We start from the raw sequence: 20,395 nt of genomic DNA, 5'->3' as shown, positions 1-20,395 counted from the left end.
TCCAAACCACATCAATAGGAACATAAAATGGTAATTAACATCAATAGGGGAAAATGTGGGTTCTTAAACATGAGTTTTGCTTTTCAGATAACCATTGGACTAATGTGAAAAGTAGTTTAGTAAAAAGTATAGTAAAATTTTATGCCAATTTAAACTTTAGGACATTTAGGCTGGGTGCAGTGGCTCACATCTGTAATCCCAGCACTTTGGGAGGCTGAAGTGGTAGGATTGCTTGAGCCCAAGAGTTCCAGGCCAGCCTGGGCAACATAGTGAGACTCCCATCTTTATTTTAAAAAACAAAAACAAAAAACAAAAAAACTTTAGGACATTTAGTTACTTAAACTAGAAAAAGCATACCCTTAGCCATACTGATATCTCTAGTCTCTCATATTGGTGAGATACCAGGATTTTTGTTGGTTTATTCTATATGGCCATCATCTAAGCTCCAATCAGAGAAACAAACAGTATCTACTAGTAATGCTAGAAAACAATAGCACTATTTGTGAGTACTCAATTAATGAATTTTCTTCCTTAAAAAATTATAGATTATAACATAACTCAAAATCAAACTGTTAAACGGAAGTATTTTCTTTTGTCCATTTTTGAAAATTCTAGTGGCAAGGCAAATAAATCTTCTCTAATTAAAGACATCTAAATCACCCAAGATCAAAGCACCAAAGCAAAAAAAAAAAAAAAGGTAGTGATGGGAAAATAAAATTATAATTAAAATTCATAACATTAAATTACAAAATAAAATATATAAATAGATCTCTTTTGAGTATAACATGAAAAAGAATTCTTTTGGGCCAGGCACAGTGGCTCACACCTGTAATCCCAGCACATGGCAAAACCCTGTCTCTATCAAAAAAAAAAAAAAAAACATTAGCCAGGTGTGGCGTCACATGCCTGTAATCCCTACTTGGGAGGCTAAAGCTGGGATAAAACCTGACAAATTTAACAATTCTCAGCAGAAGTCTTTGGCTGGGTAAAAATAAGTTCAACACTAGTCAGTAACAAACAGAGATTACGTTTTGAGGTGGTCTTAATATGGTTAATAAAACAAACACAAAGCTTTAGATTAAAATATTGTTAGTATATACATAAATTATTTGGTCCATAAACTGGTAAAACTTACTATAGGATGTTGAAAATGTACCACATTTAAAACGAACACTTATTGAATAAATGGACAAAATATCTCACTAAGTTGATGTCACTTTAATAATTTAGGAAAGTGAATAAAAGTCGACTTTGCTTTAACAAATACTTAAAAACTTATAATAAAAATTAATGTTTGTGGCCGGGTGTGGTGGCTCACACCTGTAATCCCAGCACTTTGGGAGGCCAAGGCGGGCGGATCATGAGGTCAGGAGATTGAGACCATCCTGACTAACACAGTGAAACCTCGTCTCTACTAAAAATACAAAAACAAAATTAGCCAGGCATGGTGGTGGGCGCCTGTATTCTCAGCTACTTGGGAGGCTGAGGCGGGAGAATGACGTGAACCCAGGAGGTGGAGCTTGCAGTGAGCCAAGATCACACCATCGCACTCCAGCCTGGGTGACACAGCGAGACTCCGTCTCAAAAAAAAAAAAAAAAAAAAATTAATGTCTGTATGAAGTATTATGATTTGATTAATGAGAAATCATTTGTGAGTTCTTCCTTTTTTAAACAACTATATACATTTTTGCCTTGATTCATTAAAACTAAATTATTTCATTTAAGCGCTTTACCTAGCAATGTTACCTTTTAAGTAAAATAATGGGGTCAAGGAATTAGAGAACTTAAGGGCTAGAAGAATCTTCAGGGAATATCCAGGGCAGGGGAACTGCAAACCTTAATTTGCATCAGAAGTCCCTGTGGTTCTTGTTAAAATGCAGATGGCCAGACAGGTCCTACCCTACCCATCTGACTCAGTAGCCTGGGATGGAACCTGGAAGAAATAACCATTACGGAAATAACCCTTGGGGTGGGGTTATAGCCCCACTCCCACCCCAAGGTGACTCCCATGTAGGTTGTCTACAGATCAGTGGGAGGAAAAATATTTTACAATCTACTACCTTCCTTCCTAAATCAGGAAACTTCCTAGAACATCAACATTCCATTTCTGACTCAAACTACTCCTTCAACTCCTATAGGTAACTTACTGCCTCCCGGGGCAGCCCGTTATACATTTATTGGAAGTTTCTTACAGAAACCTACACATTCAAAACATAAAGACATTCAACATGGGCTTACACAAATACATTAGTGTAAAGACTCACTGAAGAATTAAATGAAGGAAGAACTGACCTGCTTCTTCTGGTATTTGTTAATTAGATGCAGAAATAAGGCATAACATCTGGAATAGCCGGCCAAGGCTGCACAGCAGTCACGGTAAGAAGTAAGTTTGCTGCAGAAATGCCAAATGGGAAAATAAAGGTAAGCTTTGTTTTTCTGTAAAATTCAAGTACACATAGTATCACTTTAAATGCAGAACTTCAAGACATTGCCCAGTTCAAGAAAAGGAGTCTAAAAATACTCTACATATCAGTTCAGGGAAGCTGCAAGGAGGCTTGCTATCTGCTATAAACTCTAGAGAGATGGATCCAGAGAAATTTAAAAGGTAACTTATATCTATGTGGTGTGAATTTACACTATCCATGTAGTTCAGAAAACACAAACTTACATGAAATTTATACGAAATCTGGTTGGATACCAGTGAGTCTCCTGGCACCACATCAGAAGCAAATGTCAAACTACTTTAGTAGGCCAGGCCCGGTGCCTCACGCCTGTAATCCCAGCACTTTGGAAGGCGGAGGCCGGTGGGTTACTTGAGGTCAGAAGCTTGAGACCAGCCCGGCCAACATAGTGAAACCCCATCTCTACAAAAATACAAAAATTAGCTGGGAGTGGTGGCATGTGCCTGTAATCCCAGCTACTCTGGAGGCAGAGGCAAGAGAACCACTTGAACCCAGGAGGCAGAGGTTGTAGTGAGCCGAGATTGCACCACTGCACTCCAGACTGGGCAACGGGGAGAGATTCTGCCTCAAAACAAACAAACAAACAAACCTATACATTCAAAACAAACAAACAAACAAACCTGCTTTAATACAGTAGATTGGTAATGCTGTATTAATATTAGGCAAAATAGACCGACCTTAAGGCAGGAAGCCCTGAAAACAGCTTCAGAATTTCTAAAGCAAGCAAGCAAACAAAACCCATACGGCAATATTGACAAACCCACAACAAATCAGGAGATGTTCATATATTTCTTCCTAACTGATGAATCAATAGGTAAAACATCATTAATATGTTAAAAACTTGACCACATACCAGGCCATAAATAAGCCTCAGTAAATTTTCAGAGAACTGGTATCTCAAAGACCACATTCTCTGGTCAAAGTGCAATTAAATTAGACACCATAAATTTTTAAAAAACTTTTTTTTGGAAATGTAAGAACACCTAATTTATAGGTCAAAGAAGCATGAAAATTACAAAAGAAATACCTAAATACAAGTAATAAAAATATTACAAATCAAAATGGGCCAGGCACAGTGGCTCACGTCTGTAATCCCAGCACTTTGGGAGGCCGAGACAGGAGGATCACTCGAGGCCAGGAGTTCAAGACCAGCCTGGCCAACATGGTGAAACCCCGTCTCTACTAAAACATACAAAAATTAGCTGGGCGTGGTGACGCATGCCACCGGAGTAGTCCCAGCTACTGCAGAGGTTGAGGCAGGAGGATCACTTGAACCTGGGAGGGGAAAGTTGCAGTGAGCCGAGATCACAACACTGCACTCCAGCCTGGGCAACAGAGTGAGACCTTGTCTCAAAAAAAAAAAAAAAAAAAAAAAAAAAAAGGCCGCACGTGGTGGCTCAAGCCTGTAATCCCAGCACTTTGGGAGGCCGAGACGGGTGGATCACGAGGTCAGGAGATCGAGACCATCCTGGCTAACATGGTGAAACCCCGTCTCTACTAAAAAATACAAAAAACTAGCCGGGCAAGGTGGCGGGCGCCTGTAGTCCCAGCTACTCGGGAGGCTGAGGCAGGAGAATGGCGTAAACCCGGGAGGCGGAGCTTGCAGTGAGCTGAGATCCGGCCATCGCACTCCAGCCTGGGCGACAGAGCGAGACTCCGTCTGAAAAAAAAACAAAAAGAACAAGAAAACAAAAAAAAACCTTGTAAATACTAAATTCCTCTAATTAGTATTTAGAGGAAATTTTATAGGTTTAAGGAGGCTGAAAAGAATTATGTTTTTTACTAAAATAATTAGAAGAAAAATATTATATATTCAAAGAGTAGAAGAAAATGATTCATAAGGATAAGAGCAGAAGAAATAAGACATGAAGCAAACATACAATACAGTGGGTCAATAAATATATTTGTTCTTGGTAAAAGCTAATAAAATAGGAAAGATTTAGCAAGACTAAGAGAAAAGAGAAACAGCACGAACAATCAAAATTAGGAAAGAAAGTCAATATTAACAATGAAGAAGCAGGGTAACACAGTGGTTCAAAGTATGAATTCTAGAGCCAGACCACAGTTTGAACTGCAGCTCTATGACATACTAGTTGCGTGATCTCAGGAAAATAACTAAACTTCTCTATGCCTCGATTTCCTCATATGTAAAAAGATAATGACAATAATAACACATATCTTAAAAAGTTGTTATAAGGATGAAATGAATTCGTATTAGGAAAATATTCTGAATATTGCCTAGCATGTTGTAAGTGCTATACAAATATCTGTTAAATAGGTAAAATAAATAAAAGGCAACATAATTAGAGATACAACAGAGATTAGAATAATAGTAAGAGAATAGTTGAAGCAACTTTTATATTGTTTGAAAAAAAGAGAAATTTATCAAATTCCTACAAAAACATAACTTTCTGAAACTGAACCAAGTAGAAATAAGAAACATATAACCACGTAGGAAGAAATTGAATCAGTAGTCAACAATATTCTCACACACACACACACACACACACACACACACACACATATATACCCTGGATAAAAATAGCATTTGGGGCAAGTTTTTAAAACTTTTCAAGAAGCAGATCAGCTTTTTACAGATTCTTCTAGGAAAGAGAAAAAAATTGGATTACCTCCCAACCCATTTTATGAGGCTGGTATAAACTTAACACTAAACCCAGACAAGGACAATAGGAGAAAGGAAAAATATAGGTCAATGTAACTCATGACCACCAATGACAAATCCTAAACAAAATATTAGTTAACCAAATCCAGCAATATATAATGGCTTAACTTGAGAAACTTTATTAATGTAATTTACTACATTAACAGATTTAAAAAAGAAAATCCATAATCAAAAGCAATTCAGGTAAATGTGATTTATCACATACACACGACTAAAGACAAAAACCACATGATAATCTCAATAGACACAGAAAAGGCTTTCAGTAAAATTCAACACTCCTTCATGTTAAAAACTCTCAATAAACTAGGTACTGATGCTGGGTGAGGTGGCTCACGCCTGTAATCCAGCACTTTGGGAGGCTGAGGCGGGTGGATCACCTGAGGTCAGGAGTTTTGAGACCAGCCTGGACAGCATGGTGAAACTCCATCTCTACTAAAAATACAAAAATTAGCTGGGTGTGGTGGCACGTGCCTGTAATCCCAGCTACTCTGGAGGCTGAGGCAGGAGAATCGCTTCAACCTGGGAGGCAGAGGTTGTAGTGAGCCAAGATCACACCACTGCACTCCAGCCTGGATGACAAAGTGAGACTCTGTCTCAAAAAACAAATCAAAACAAAACAAAAAACTAGGTATTGAAGGAACAGACCTCAAAACAGTAAGTGCCATCTATGACAAACCCACAGCCAATATCATACTAAATGAGCAAAAGCTGGAAGCATGCCCCATGAAAACCAGCACAAGACAAGGATGCCCTCTCTCACCATTCCTATGCAACATAGTATTGGAAGTCCTAGCCAGAGCAATCAGTCAAGAAAAAGAAATAAAGGGCATCCAAACAAAAAGGGAGGAAGTCAAACTATCTCTGTTTGCAGAAGGGTACTTAAGAAAACCTACAGCAAATATTATTTTCAGCTGGTGTAACCATGAAACTATTTCCTTTAGAGTCAGAAGACAGACAACAGGTCCAACACTTACAGATGATTCTACTTCTAGAAAACCCCATCGTCTCAGCCCAAACCTCCTTCAGCTGATAAACAACTTCTGCAGTTTCAGGATACAAAATTAATGTACAAAAATCACTAGCATTCCTATACATCAACAACAGCCAAGCAGACAGCCGAATCAGAAAGGCCATTCCATTCACAATCGCCACAAAAAGAATAATATACCTGAGAACACAGCTAACCAGGGAGGTGAAAGATCTCGACAATGAGAATTACAAAACACTACTCAAAGAAATCAGAGAAGACAAAAACAAATGAGAAAACATCCCATGCTTATGGATAGGAAGAATTCGTACCATTAAAATGGCCATACTGCCCAAAGCAATTTACAGATCCTATGCTGTTCCTATCAAACTACCAATGACACTCTTCACAGAACTAGGGGGAAAAAAAAAAAAAAACTATTTTAAAATTTACACAGAACTGAAAAAGAGCTCAAAAAGCCAAGGAATCCTATGGAAAAAGAACAAAGCTAGAGGCATCACATTGCCTAGTTCAAACTATACTACAGGGCTATGGTAACCAAAACGGCATGGTACTGGTACAAAAACAGGCACATGGACCAAGGGAACAGAACAGAGAGCCCAGAAATAAGGCTGCACACCTACAACCACATGATCTTCAACAAAGCTGACAAAAACAAGCAATGGAGAAAAGACTCCCTATTTAATAAATGATCATGGGGTAACAGGCTAGTCATATGCAGAAGTCTGAAGCCAGACCCTTTCCTTTCACTATATACAAAAATCAACTCAGGTTGGATCAAAGACTAAATGTAGCCAGGTGTAGTGGCTCACGCCTGTAATCCCAACACTTTGGGGGGCTGAGATGGGCGGATCACGAGGTCAGGAGATCGAGACCATCCTGGCAAACACGTGAAACCCCGTCTCTACTAAAAATACAAAAAAAAATTAGCTGGGTGTAGTGGCAGGCACCTGTAGTCCCAGCTACGCAGGAGGCTGAGGCAGGAGAATGGTGTGAACACGGGAGGCGGAGCTTGCAGTGAGCCGAGATCGCGCCACTGCACTCCAGCCTGGGCGACTGAGCTAGACTCTGTCTCCAAAAAAAAAAAAAGACTAAATGTAAAACCCAAAACTATAAAGACCCTGGAAGATAACCTAGGCAATACTATCCTGGACATAGGAACGAGCAAAGATTTCATGACAAAGACACTAAAAGCAAATGCAACAAAAGCAAAAATTGACAAATGGCATCTAATTAAATTTAAGAGCTTCTTCACAGCAAAAGAAACTATCAACGGAGTAAACAGACAACCTACAGAATTGGAGAAAATATTTGCAAACTATGCATCTGTCAAAGGTTTGATAGCCAGGACATATAAGGAACTTAAACAAATTTACAAGAGAATACAACCCCACCAAAAAGTGGGCAAAGGGCCGGGTACAGTGGCTCATGCCTGTAATCCCAGCACTTTGAGAGGCTGAGGTGGGTGGATCACCTGAGGTCAGGCATTCGAGACCAGCCTGAGCAACATGGAGAAACCCTGTCTCTACTAAAAATACAAAAAATCAGCTGGGTGTGGTGGTGCGTGCCTGTAATCCCAGCTACTTGGGAGGCTGAAGCAGGAGAATCACTTGAATCTGGGAGGCAGAGGTTACAGTGAGCTGAGATCACCCCATTGCACTCCAGCCTTGGCAACAAGAACGAAACTCTGTCTCCAAAAAAAAAAAAAAGTGGGGAAAGGACATGAATAAACACTTTTCAAAAGAAGACACACATGTGGCCAACAAGCATATGAAAAAAAGTTCAATATCACAGATCATTAGAGAAATACAAATCAAAACTACAATGAGATACCATCTCATACCAGTCAGAATGGTTATTATTAAAAAGTCAAAAAATAACAGTTGCTGGTAAGGTTGCAGAAAAAAGAGAACACTCATACACTGTTGGTAGGAGTATAAATTAGTTCAATCATTGTGTAAAGCAGTACGGTGATTCCTCAATGAGCTAAAAGCAGAACTACCATTTAACCCAGCAATCCTATTACTGGGTATATACCCAGAGGAAAACAAATCATTCTACCATAAAGATACATGCACACATTGCAGCACTATTCACAATAGCGAAGACATGAAATCAACCTAAATGCCCATCATTGACAGATTGGATAAAGAAAATGTGGTACCTATACACCATGGAATACTATACAGCTATAAAAAAGAATGAGATCATGTCTTGTGCATGAACATGGATGGACCTGGAGGCTATTAGCTCAGCAAACTAGTGCAGGAAAAGAAAAGCAAATACCACATGTTCTCACTTATAAGTGGGAGCTAAATGATGAGAACTTAAGAACACAAAGAAGAAAACAACAGATGTTGGGGTCTACTTGAGGGTGGAGAGTGCGAGGAGGGAGTGGAGCAGAAAAGATAACTCTTTTAACTATTGGATACTAGGCTTAATTCCTGGGTGATGAAATAATCTGTACCACAAACCCCTGTGACGTGAGTTTACCTATGTAACAAACCTTCACATGTACCCCTGAACCTAAAATAAAAGTTAAAAAAAAAAAAAGCTTCAGGGCAAGCATTTGACAAAACTTAATACCCATTAATAAGAAAAAAATCGGCCGGGCGCGGTGGCTCACGCCTGTAATCCCAGCACTTTGGGAGGCCGAGGCGGGCGGATCACAAGGTCAGGAGATCGAGACCACAGTGAAACCCCGTCTCTACTAAAAATACAAAAAATTAGCCGGGCGCGGTTGTGGGCGCCTGTAGTCCCAGCTACTCAGGAGGCTGAGGCAGGAGAATGGCGTGAACCCGGGAGGCGGAGCTTGCAGTGAGCCGAGATCGCGCCACTGCACTCCAGCCTGGGCGACAGAGCGAGACTCCGTCTCAAAAAAAAAAAAAAAAAAAAGAAAAAAATCATTAATCTTCTAAAGCGTAGTTATGAAAACTTACAACAAATATTATTTTCAACTAGTAAAAACATGAAAATATTTCCTTTAAAGTCAGAAGAAAGACAACAGGCCCAACACTCACAATGTTGTATTGAACTCCTAAACGATGCGCTAAAGAAGAGATGAGGATGGGGAAAGGGTTACAATCATTGAAAAAAATTTATATGCAGATAATTTGCATAGAAAATTCAAGAGCATCTATAGACAAACTCCTAGTCTTAATGTTCATCAAGATTCTTGGATATCCTTCCTGTAGCAGACAGCTAAAATACATAAATAAATAAGTAAATATTTTTAAAGAGATATCAACACAAAATAATAAGTTCATAAGGAAGGGAAAAGAACAAGAAGAGTTTGGGTTCTTTTTTCTTTTGTCTTTTTCTTTTTTTCTTTTTTTTTTTTTTTTAATAGATAGGGTTTTGCTCTGTTGCCCAGGCTGGAGTGCAAGTGGCTCCATCTTGGCTTACTGCAACATCCACCTTCCAGACTCAAGCAATCCTCCCACCTCAGCCTCTCAAGTGGCTGGGACTACAGTCACACACCATCATGCCTGGCTAATTTTTTGGCAGGGGTTGGGGGGGGCGCTAGAGATGGGGTTTCACCATGTTGCCCAGGCTGGTCTCAGATTATTGGACTCAAGTGATCCCCCACCTTGGCCTCCCAAAGTTCTGGGATTACAGGTATGAGCCACTGTGCCTGACCAAGAGTTTGGATCTTAAGGGAGAAAAAAAGTGAGAAATTTGAAGGCCAGGCAGGGTATCCAGAACAAAGCTCAGGGAAGTGCAGTAGAAAAAGATCAGATCTGGAGGGAAGGAGGGGGCTGGGGCTGAAGTACCACCTGTTGGGTACTATGCTTACTGCCCGGGTAACATGATTGTTGAGACCCCAATCCTCCACGTCATACAATTTACCCACATAACAAACCTGTGTACCATTTAATCTACAATTCAAGTTGACATTCGTCTAAAAAACATCAGATTTGGACTCACAGCCTCATACAGGGGTCCTGGGGTCAAGTACCAATTCAGTCTTCAGGAAAGTTTGCTTTTCTTTACAACTACAACGTTATAGCTCAAGAGAAAAGCCCCAGGCTCCCGAGAAGAATCATTATGTAAAAATACTGACAAAGAGCAGTACGGGAGGAAACAGAAATGCATAATTTAAAGACAGCTCTGAAATTTAACAACATCTTGCTTTGAGGCAACCTGGATTCAAATGATCATTATTTCTGGAAGAAATAAAGTAAGTGTAGACATGCCCAGTGAAAGCCTGAGCCAAAGTTCAAATAGCTGAAATAGAATAACCTTCTATTACAAAGTCAGATCAGACTTTCTAAGCATTGATCCCCTTCTCTGAGTTAAAACTCTTGTTTATTTCCTAGCAAATTGGAACATTTGCTTTGTTTTGTATACAGTTTTTTAAATCTCAAATAAACGGAGAGGAAGATTAAACACACACACGGAGCTCACCACTCACCAAAGAACTAAAAGGACTTAACCACCAACGACTTTAGAATCACCACAGAATCCTATAGACAATGGAGTCATTTGTTTGAATTGTTCATTTTTAACTTGGACCACTAGATTTACCCTTTCTGGTAGGTGAAGTAAAAAGAAGAAAAAGGATTGCTTGCCAGTCACACAAGCAAATATTAAAGATAACCCAAAATCTAAGCATGAGCATTTTTGTAAGGCTACTTCACATCTTAGTCTACCCACCTGAATATTCTGGCAATATTGGTACAGACGTCCTTGTCACCCATGTACTGTTCCATCGCCGTGCAGAGCTGGGGAAGGGCACTGATGCTTAGGAACTTAGTTCTTACTAATGGTGAATCAACCAAGTTTCTCAACGTAGCAGTCACCTAGGATAAAAGCATGCTTGTGCCATTTTTTTTTTAAACTGAAAAAATATAACCACAAGAAGCAGCAGAGTACAATTCATCTCATAAATTTTCTTCTATCAGTAGCTAAGTGAAGCTCCCCCATGCCTCTCCCACCAGCACAAGTAGCAACAAATGAAAACAAAGAAAGCCTAATTTGGTTGAAAAGTAAAGAATGAAATATTAATCTTTGTAAGCAATTGGTGTACCCCAAACCCAGGGTTAAACAAATCATCATCTAGGTTTAACAGTCCTAAGATCTTCAGCTGGCCCCCTGATAGCCACGTCAGTTCTGCAGATTAGAAACTTTTTGTTCTGTTTTTCTTTCTTTTTTTTTAATTTTATAGGTATTCTTGTCTGATTGTTCTATGCTTTTATAAATAGCATCAGGTAATGATGTGGCCAAGGAATATTTAAGATCTTTACTCTCATTCTCTCCCAAGAGGCAAGTATTAAGATCTCACAAATTTGTCTTATTTTGTAAAAAAAATAAAATAAAATAAAATAAAATTCAGGAAAGCATCTACTTTACCTTTGTCAAAGAGTCAAGAAGAGAAGAGTTTAGTAAATCATAAAATGAATGTTGTTATCTAATAATTTTAATATGCAGTGTGCTCCTTCCTTGTGGGACACTGCAGGCAAGCTACTGGTTAAGAGCCAGTTCAGCCCCACCACCCATCAGCCTGGGTTAGTTACTTAACCTCCCAGAGCACATTTTTCTCATTCAATAAAGTAGAGCTGATGATACTTGCCTAGTAGTTGTGAGGATTCAATGAGATGAGATGTGTGAATGGCATTGCTGCCATCACTTTAGAGTCAAATGACAGGGATTCAAGTCCCACATCTCTTCCTAGTGAAGTGCCTAGGGGCAGCCACTCCTTCCTCCACTTCCCCATTTCCTCATCTGTGAAAAGCAGGTGACAAGCACTGCTCACCTCTGGGGGTGGGGGGGTTGTGTGTAGCAAATGGAACCATGTAGCACTGTTTTTATTACTTATCTAATACTGTAAAGCATCATGTAAACATAAAGCATCATTATAGCCATAGTATATAAACTTCTAAAAACAGTTCTTAAGATGATGTGATTAGTTTTTCTTTATAACAACAGCAACAAAAAGATACATTAAAATATAACTGACTACCCTGAAAACACAGAAAATGTTAAAAAAATGCTTCAAATAAATGTGTACAAGTCTTTTGCAATCAATTCAATTATACAATGATTCTGTAAATTCTTCCCTGAAAGTTTCAGATATCCCAAACACTGGAGGTGAAACAAACTATTTGAGTATTCCACTTAACTCCACAGATCTGCACAATATAACAATATAGTCTTCTAAGCTAAGGAATGGACTTTTTCTTTCTTTCTTTTTTTTTTTTTTTGGAGACAGAGTCTCCCTTTGTCATCCAGGCTGGAGTGCAGTGACAGGATCTTGGCTCACTGCAACCTTTGCCTCCCCCATTCAAGCAATTCTAGTGCCTCAGCCTCCCAAGTAGCTGGAGTTACAGGTACGTGCCACCACGCCTGGCTAATTTTTGTATTTTTAGTAGAGACAAGGTTTCACCATGTTGGCCAGGCTGGTCTCGAACTTCTGGCCTCAAGTGATCCAACCACCTCAGCCTCCCAAACCTCTGGGATCACAGGGGTGCGCCACTGCGCCCAGCCAGGAATCGATCTTTTGTGAAGACTAACGAACCATTCTAGGAATTCCATTGCTGTCATAAAATGGAAAAGTCTCATCATCTGACCCCGTTTCTACCTCTTCTCCTGAGACAGCCCAGGCACTGGAGCACTACTGGTTTACATTAATTCAGAGGATGCCTCAAAACTCTCTTCCATGGAGACCGAAGAGTACAGATGCCTGACTCCCAGGCAGACGGACACCATAGGAAACCATGAAATACCCATTCCAGTCACTGCACACCAACAGTTCCTTTTCCCTGGCCCCCAAGGCAACAAAGATGGGGCATCCCAGTCCATAGTCATCCTCACGCTCCCCACATCTAACCTCTGGCAAGGGACACTGCCAGCAGAAAGGACTATAGTTTCCTTAGGAGCTTTTATTTTCTTGCTTCAATCTCAATTTTTTCTCCTTCTCAGGCCTTATTCTCACCTCATTAGCAAAAGTTTAGACAGTTCAAGGTTCTTCTGCCCCACGTACATAACTTTCATAAATAACCCAAGTCAGGAGAGAAAGTCCACATTTATATGTGACATGTCATCTCATTGAAATCCCTACCTGCACGTGATACACACAGCTGAGTTGATACAATACCTCATATATTTCCAAATTTGTCATTTGTGGTGCTGGTAGAAATAACGTGCATGAAACATACACCATGCATTTGAAAAATACACAGCAATAGCTCAATAGATGACACCATCAACCTAGTTGCTCCAGCAGAGACACCCCAGAATCCTAGGAGGCTTTCTGCTTTCCGTCACTCCAAGCCATACTGGCTTTTTGTCCATAGCTCCCAGGATAATATTCAGTTCCCTGACCATGGTCTACAAGGATCAACAGATCTGGTCCTTCTCAAACCATCAAGCTTCATCTCATACCATATATGCCCCCATAAACTCTACTTAATGCTAGGTTATTTATGTTTTACTATCTGTCTACTCCTCCAGACTAGAAGCTTCAGTAAGGGCATAAACCTTGTTCATCCTTTTCACCACTGTGCATCCAGCTCCAAGTCCAGTGCCTGGTACATGTGGGCGCTCAATAGGCACTTATTAATGGAATGAATGAAGGGATAACGTCTACAAAGGAAAGACTGGGATATCAGAACACTATGGGCTAAGCAGACATATCTCTGAGGTAGACAGATTTTAAGATTTGTTTTAAAGCAGAGGAGTGAAAAATAATGGATGAAAGAAAAATGAACTCTCTGGAAGGGGACCGGCCTCTGTGTATTTGTTCTCTAGCCTATCTCATTTCTGACAGCAGCCCCTTCCCAGGCTCCTAAACTCCCTCCCAGGCCCTAGCCCTTTCCCCACCTTACCGGTCACACGTTCACCCCTTCTCTCCATCACCAGCGTCACTGGTTCAGTTTAAGCTTACTTTATCTCTTACCCAAACTCTACAGCGCCCTGGATGGGCTCCTTCCACAGTTCACCCCCACAGCTGCTCACTGCTGCCAGAGGGGGCATCTGAAAGCCACGCCTTCCCTGTTCAAAGGCCTCCTGTGACTTCTGGCCCAGCCAGTAGCACCCATAGCCTAATGGTTCCTCAGTCTCTGAAGTGCAGTTCATCCCTCCAAATTCATCTCCTTTGCCTCCGCACCACCTGGCCATCCTTCAGACTGCACCACACGAGGTCTGCATCCCTTCATGACGCCATGCCTTTGAATAGGGCGGCTTCCTCCGTCCAGAGTGTCCTCGATTACACTCTGCCACCCCTTCTCCCCTTGGCCATCTCCTGCTCATTTTTCTTTTCTTTTTTCTTTTTCGAGACGGAGTCTCGATCTCGGCTCACTGCAACCTCCGCCTCCTGGGTTCAAGTGATTCTCCTGCCTCAGCCTCCCGAGTAGCTGGGATTACAGGCAAGCACCACCACGCCCTGCTAATTTTTGTATTTTTAGTAGAGACACGTTTTTGCATGTTGGCCAGGTTGGTCCTGAACTCCTGACCTCAAGTGATCTGCCCACCTCGGCCTCCCAAAGTGCTGGGATCACAGGCATGAGCCATTGCACCTGGCCTCCTGCTCATTTTTCAAAACCCAGTTCAAGATAACTTCTCTATGAAATCCTTTCCGAGGCTGATCAGTCACTTCCTCTTCCAGTTACCAAAGCATCCTGTTCCTGCCTCTACAACGCCCATCACAGAAGCATTGTCACTTGTCTTCTTCAGGCATCTTCTCTCCCATGGTGAGCTCCTCTAGGGTACAAACCACTTCTTATTCCTCTTTCTACTCAGAGGACAACAAATGTGCTCATAAAAAGCTCTTAAATGTTCAGCTGCCGGAGGGCTGGATGAGTGAATGAGAAGGGGGAGGAAGAGGGGAATGAGGAGGGGGAAGAAAGAAAGAAGGGACAGGAGCGACAAAAGGGAGATTTTTCCCTTTAAGACACCTCTGGCAAGAAAGTGCAGGAGCTTAGCAGAGGCCTAGGTGAACCAGGGCCTAAAGCCCTGAGGGGGAAGGATCAGGAAGAGGCCACCACTCAGACGCAGCTCTGAAGGCCCTCTATCTTGAGAGACTTGTCACCAACCTCTGAGAGCCACCAATCTCACTGTGGGGTGATAGTGGGGCCCTGAATGCTCAGACCAGTGGCCTTTTCTGGAAAAAAAATGCAAAAAAAAAAAAAAAAAAGGGGGGGGGTGTGGGGAGGAGAGTCTAGCTAAATCATGTGGTCACAGTAAAGGCAAGTTCCAAGCCGACCCATTTAACTCTGAATTTTGCTCCAACTTTTGAATGCATTACATACAAGTGAAAATTAAAAAAAAAAAACACAAGAACTGTCAGTTGAACAGAGATAAGTCTGTGAGAATTATCAATGAGTTCTGTGCCCTACAGCAGGGGCTTTATTTCCTGCCCCCAAGGAAAGCCCACCCACTGGGCCCGCCCCCAAAGTAGGAGTTAACCAAAGCCCAAGCTTTTTATGCTTGGAGGTGTGCATCCATTTCTTTCTTAACTTTCTATTCTAATTTGTATTATTTATAAAGGCACAAACTTAAACACACATTTTTCTTTTTTATTGTATATCATCTTTCAAACCACCTCAAATCCCTTACTTGAAAGAACTCTAAGTTAAATGAACACCTAGATACTTGTTTAGTCTCTAAAGGACTTAGTAGAGAAATTCCCAACCTCTTAAGCAGCATTTCACCAAGAAATAGCACATTGAAAAACACAAGTTTTAATTCCTATCTTTTTCCCCATCTCCTAACTTGCAATCCTGTGGGACTTGCAATCCTGAAGGTAGCCAGTAGGAAGAAGAAAAAAGAGAAGAAAATGACACTGATAATCCACAAAGAGGACTAATAAAAATGTAAGTTTCCTTGCTTATTAGCAATTGTTAGGTGATGTTTAGGACAAAAGGGGAACTAGGGTTTCGGCAAATACCCAGGAAGAAACACTCCATTTTGCTTCTGGTCACTAATCTACTGCTGAAAAATGACTGAGCTACACTCGACAACCTTCTGGTGCTCACTTTTCTGAGGCAGCTTCTTTCCACGTTCCCCAAATTCTTTGATCATAACAGGTACCACCCGCAGTCAGGTAAAACACCCGAAGAGTTGGCAAAGCTATCCAGCTCACATTGAATTATGTAAGCCTCAACGTTTTCATTGTGCGGTCAGTATTGGGAGACCCATTTTAAAGAGAAAAAATGTACTAAGAAGAAATTAGATCATTCATAAATGCACAACTACATTTTAATACAGTAAAATGAGAACTCAAAAGCTTTAGCTTCTGTTTTTTTCAAGTTGACTACAGGTACTTAATTATCAATTTCAAATTGTGTTTTCAACTATTAATTAGTTGAGAAACCTTAGCAAACACAAGAAATCTTTGTCTTAAAATATGGGGCTGGGCCCAGTGGCTCAGGTCTGTAATCCCAGCAACTCTCGTGGCTGAGGCAGGAGAATCACCTGAACCCCAGAGGCTGAGGCTGCAGTGAGCCATGCCTTTGATCGCACCACTGTACTCCAACCTGAGTGACAGTCAGACTCTGTCTCAAGACAAACAAACAAACAAAAAAAAAGCGGAGGGGTGGTTCTCCTGACTTGGATCACTGGACTTGAGGACACAACACAGGCCCAGCAGCTGTGGTCTCATTCCTGCGTTCTCTACTGCAGTGGGTGGGTGCAAGGTGGGGCAACCTCCACACACACTGATCATGTCCAGAGTGGATGGCCCTCTGTTTCCCCTCTGTGCCCTTCCTCCATCAGAGTACTCCATCCTCAAGGAACTCACCAGATTCTGCTCTAGAAGGCAACCTGCCATCAGAGCTGCCCCAGATCAGAGCAGCTTGTGACTCACTGAAGCTCAGAAGTCTATCAGCTCCCAGGTAGGCTAGTGCCCTGGCCTCCGTTTCTTGGTCTATTGCCTCCCTACTCTATTTGGCACTGGTCTCTAAAAACATTTTGCAATCATCTGGAATATCCACATCTGAAATCCCTCGAGCTTTGTCTCAACTTAACTGCCAACTGCAAAATGGTTGACTTCCCACTAATGATGTAAAAGAATAAACACAGCCGCCAGAGACCACAAACAGTGTGAAATGATTTACGACCAAAGCCACTATTTTCCAACCTCAGCTAAACCATCTCCCTCTATTAATAAAAGCACATTCATTTCTTTGAATTTGTGCCCAATTGAGGCCACATATATGCCAAAACCAGAGCCTGTGTGGTAACCCAAGAAGTTTCATATTGTCTCATGTATGATTTGTACAGTTCTGGCTAAGACAAAAGAAACCAATGACAAGATGCTGCTAGACATGTGAAATCACTGGTAACAAGCATTTCTAAGCTTTTATTGGAATTCATTAAGATATATGCATATGAAGGTAACATTAATTAAGAATCCTTGATAACACTTGGTGCCTGGCTACACAGGCCTACTTGGCACATCCCTACCATGGGTGTCCGACTTAGCAGGAAATGCTTCTGTCCTCCTTAAACCCTTTGGCTCTGTTTATTGTTGTTTCTCCATTTACTGCCTCTATGTCAGTTACCTCACTAAAATGAGTAGGTACCTGATTCTTCCAGCTGTGGCTATGTATGTATCAATACAGGAGAAATTTTGAATATCATACAAACAATTTAGAATGGCAATGCAGCAAAACAAGAAAAAGGAGTCTGAAAAAGATAGTGCGTTAAGACCTACCAAGCAATGAAACCACTATTCACAATTAAATGCTAAAGTTAGTGACATTTCCTTACTGCCACAACTAATATATCTACAGTGAAGAAAGGAGGCTGAGCAGGCAGAGCACTAATGGAGAGCAAATGGCTCTCCCCAGACACAGTAGGAGCCTCATTTTCCACCCTTGATCTGTCTTTTAGCATTAACACTCCTGGCCATCCACTACCCTCACTTCCTGATTGGTGAGCTTGGGATAGGAATCGGACACTCCCAGTCCAGCCCCTACCTGGTCCCTCTCTTCCCTTCCTCTTTCAGAAATGAGCTGCCATCAGAACACAGGTGTTCTGCTCCTCCAGGGACAGAAGAGGTCTGTGACTGGGTGGGTAAATCTAATTCTAGGGTTCAGGATTAGAAAGCATGCCTGCCTCAGGTATAAGCCACATCCTCCAACCACGGTGATAACTTTCTCCCCATCCCCATCCTCCTTAGTCTCTTATTTCCAAGTAAAAAACCCAAGGCATTACATGTTTAGGTCTCTGAGTCTTCTCAGATCTTCAGTTCTGCTGTCCCTGGAAAATGAGAGAACATGAGTTGCCTATAGATAGCTCCTTCCTAGGAAAGGGAAGAGAAGGGAAGAGGAAGAACCTGGGCCCCGAATGCCTACTCTCTCGTGGCAACTGGGCACGTGAGTGGTTAGTTATGCTGCCGGCAGTTCTTTTATAGGAAGGAAACCCCATAAGTAGAAAATAGCTGTCCCCTTCTTATTAACAAATACATCATTAAAAAAGTGGCGGCGTGCGCCTGTAATCCCATCTACTAAGGAGGCTGAGGCAGAACTGCTTGAACCCGGGAGGTGGAGCTTGCAGTGAGCCGAGATCGCGCTACTGCACTCCAGCCTGGGCAACAGAGCAAGACTCCATCCCTAAAAACAAAAACAAAACAAAAATTAGCCAGTGTAGTGATCAATACCAAAGACTAACCCCTAAAAATGCTTCATCTAATCTCAAAAGCAATATGCTAAGCAAAATAAGCCAGATATAGTACTCTAGGTAACTACGGCATATCCATATCAATTTCCTGGGTTTGATAATGTACAATAGTTATGTAAGATATCATCACTGGGAGGAGCCGGGTGATGGGTACACAGGACCTCTTGGTACTATTTTTGCAACATCTTGTGGATTTATCCTTAGTTCAAAATAAAAGTTTAAAAAGGTGCCAGACACAAAAGGGTACATGCTGTATATTCCATTTATATAAAGTTTTAGAACAGGCAGAGCTTATCTATGGTGAAAGAGATCAGAAGAATGGTTCCCTCTGGGAGGAGGGTAGAAGAAAGAGGATTAATGAGAAGAGGTGGGAGGAAATTTCTGAGGTGACAGAAACCTTCTGTATCTTGATAAGGGTAGGGGCTATGTGGCTTTCTACTTTTGTCAAACTCATCAAACATATAAGATCTAAGCACATCATTGGATGTAGATTATACCTTAATTAAAACAACAAGAAAATTAAAAACCTCATCTGCTGCTTGCTATTCAAGCAAAACCTTCAAAATAAATGCTTTAAATTTGGTTTAAATTATCAAATCTCCAAAAAAATTATCTGTAAGAACTTAGGAAATAAATCATGGGGCTATTTGCTGCCATTTTATAGGTATGCAGTTTACTTCCTCCAATAATCAGAGCAAAGTTCTACTGGCAGACACTGCTACCTTGCTTCTGATTCCACAGTCTGAAGAGGCAGACTTCCAACAGGTGGGGTGGCACAAGAGAAAGAATTAACATAATTTCCAGCATAAGTACGCATACCTACAATTATCTAAACACCTAAATACAAATGCATTAATCTCTACATCTAAAACTATTGAACATAACTAAAGTAAGATTTAAAAGACCCCAGCCACCTTGATACAATCCTTAATTACTAATAATAACTTAAGTCACTGCTTGGTCAAATCCCCAGACTTCAGTTGAAGGCCTCTCTTAAATTCCCCAAATCTTGAAGCAGAGAATAGTAGGCTCTGAGAATTGGGGTCCATCATTTACCCAGAATCTCATACATTACTCTAACACCCTCCTCCAATTTTAGTTTCTCTTTGGCGCTCTTCTCCACATTGCTTATCAAAAACCAAACAACAAAAAGATTAAAGATTTGAAATCCATCCTGGACTCTGTCTTCTTAAGTTTCTTGTGATTACGTTTTTATCCTATCAGAGGGAATTGCTCTTTGAAGCTTCAGGTTTGGGTAATTCTGATCTTATTTTATTGAATGGCTTTCTGGTGAGTGCCTACTATGTGCCTTACCCTGTTATGGGCGCTTTACTGGATCATCTCATTTCATTTCCCAGCTGCCCTTTAAGGCAGGCATAGTCAGCACTTTAGAGACAGGAAAGTGAGGCTCAGAGGGTAAGGTGGGCTCAGTGTCCCAGCTGAGCGGCCAGCTCAGGCTGGGGGCTCCAGTGCGGTGCTCTCCTCACTGGACCATGCAGGGCGGTGGCACTGGGCCTGCCCCAACACAGTCCAGGGTTGAATGAACCATCAGGGTTCCTGATGGCAAACACTGAATACAGGATTGAGCTCAGCTCAGCCAAAGTGGGGAGCTCACTCTAGGGCTCAGAAATTTAAAAAACA

At 41.2% G+C, this 20,395-nt stretch overlaps 1 protein-coding gene across 11 annotated transcripts in view; it reads right to left on the bottom strand.

Moving 5' to 3' along the window:
- ARMC2 (armadillo repeat containing 2) overlaps positions 1-20,395 on the bottom strand; it is a 219,886-nt gene that overhangs the window by 35,184 nt on the left and 164,307 nt on the right. For all 11 annotated transcript variants that reach the window (XM_077999240.1, XM_077999241.1, XM_077999244.1 and 8 more), the window contains 2 exons: positions 10,790-10,935; positions 2,293-2,392 (listed from right to left, as the gene is read on the bottom strand). In XM_077999240.1, the coding sequence (XP_077855366.1) occupies positions 2,293-2,392; positions 10,790-10,935 (246 nt within the window). The remainder of the gene's footprint in view (positions 1-2,292; positions 2,393-10,789; positions 10,936-20,395) is intronic.

This window comes from Macaca mulatta, chromosome 4, assembly GCF_049350105.2.
Source record: "Macaca mulatta isolate MMU2019108-1 chromosome 4, T2T-MMU8v2.0, whole genome shotgun sequence".
Taxonomy (NCBI): Eukaryota; Metazoa; Chordata; class Mammalia; order Primates; family Cercopithecidae; genus Macaca; species Macaca mulatta.
This window is presented reverse-complemented; position numbering and strand designations above follow the sequence as displayed.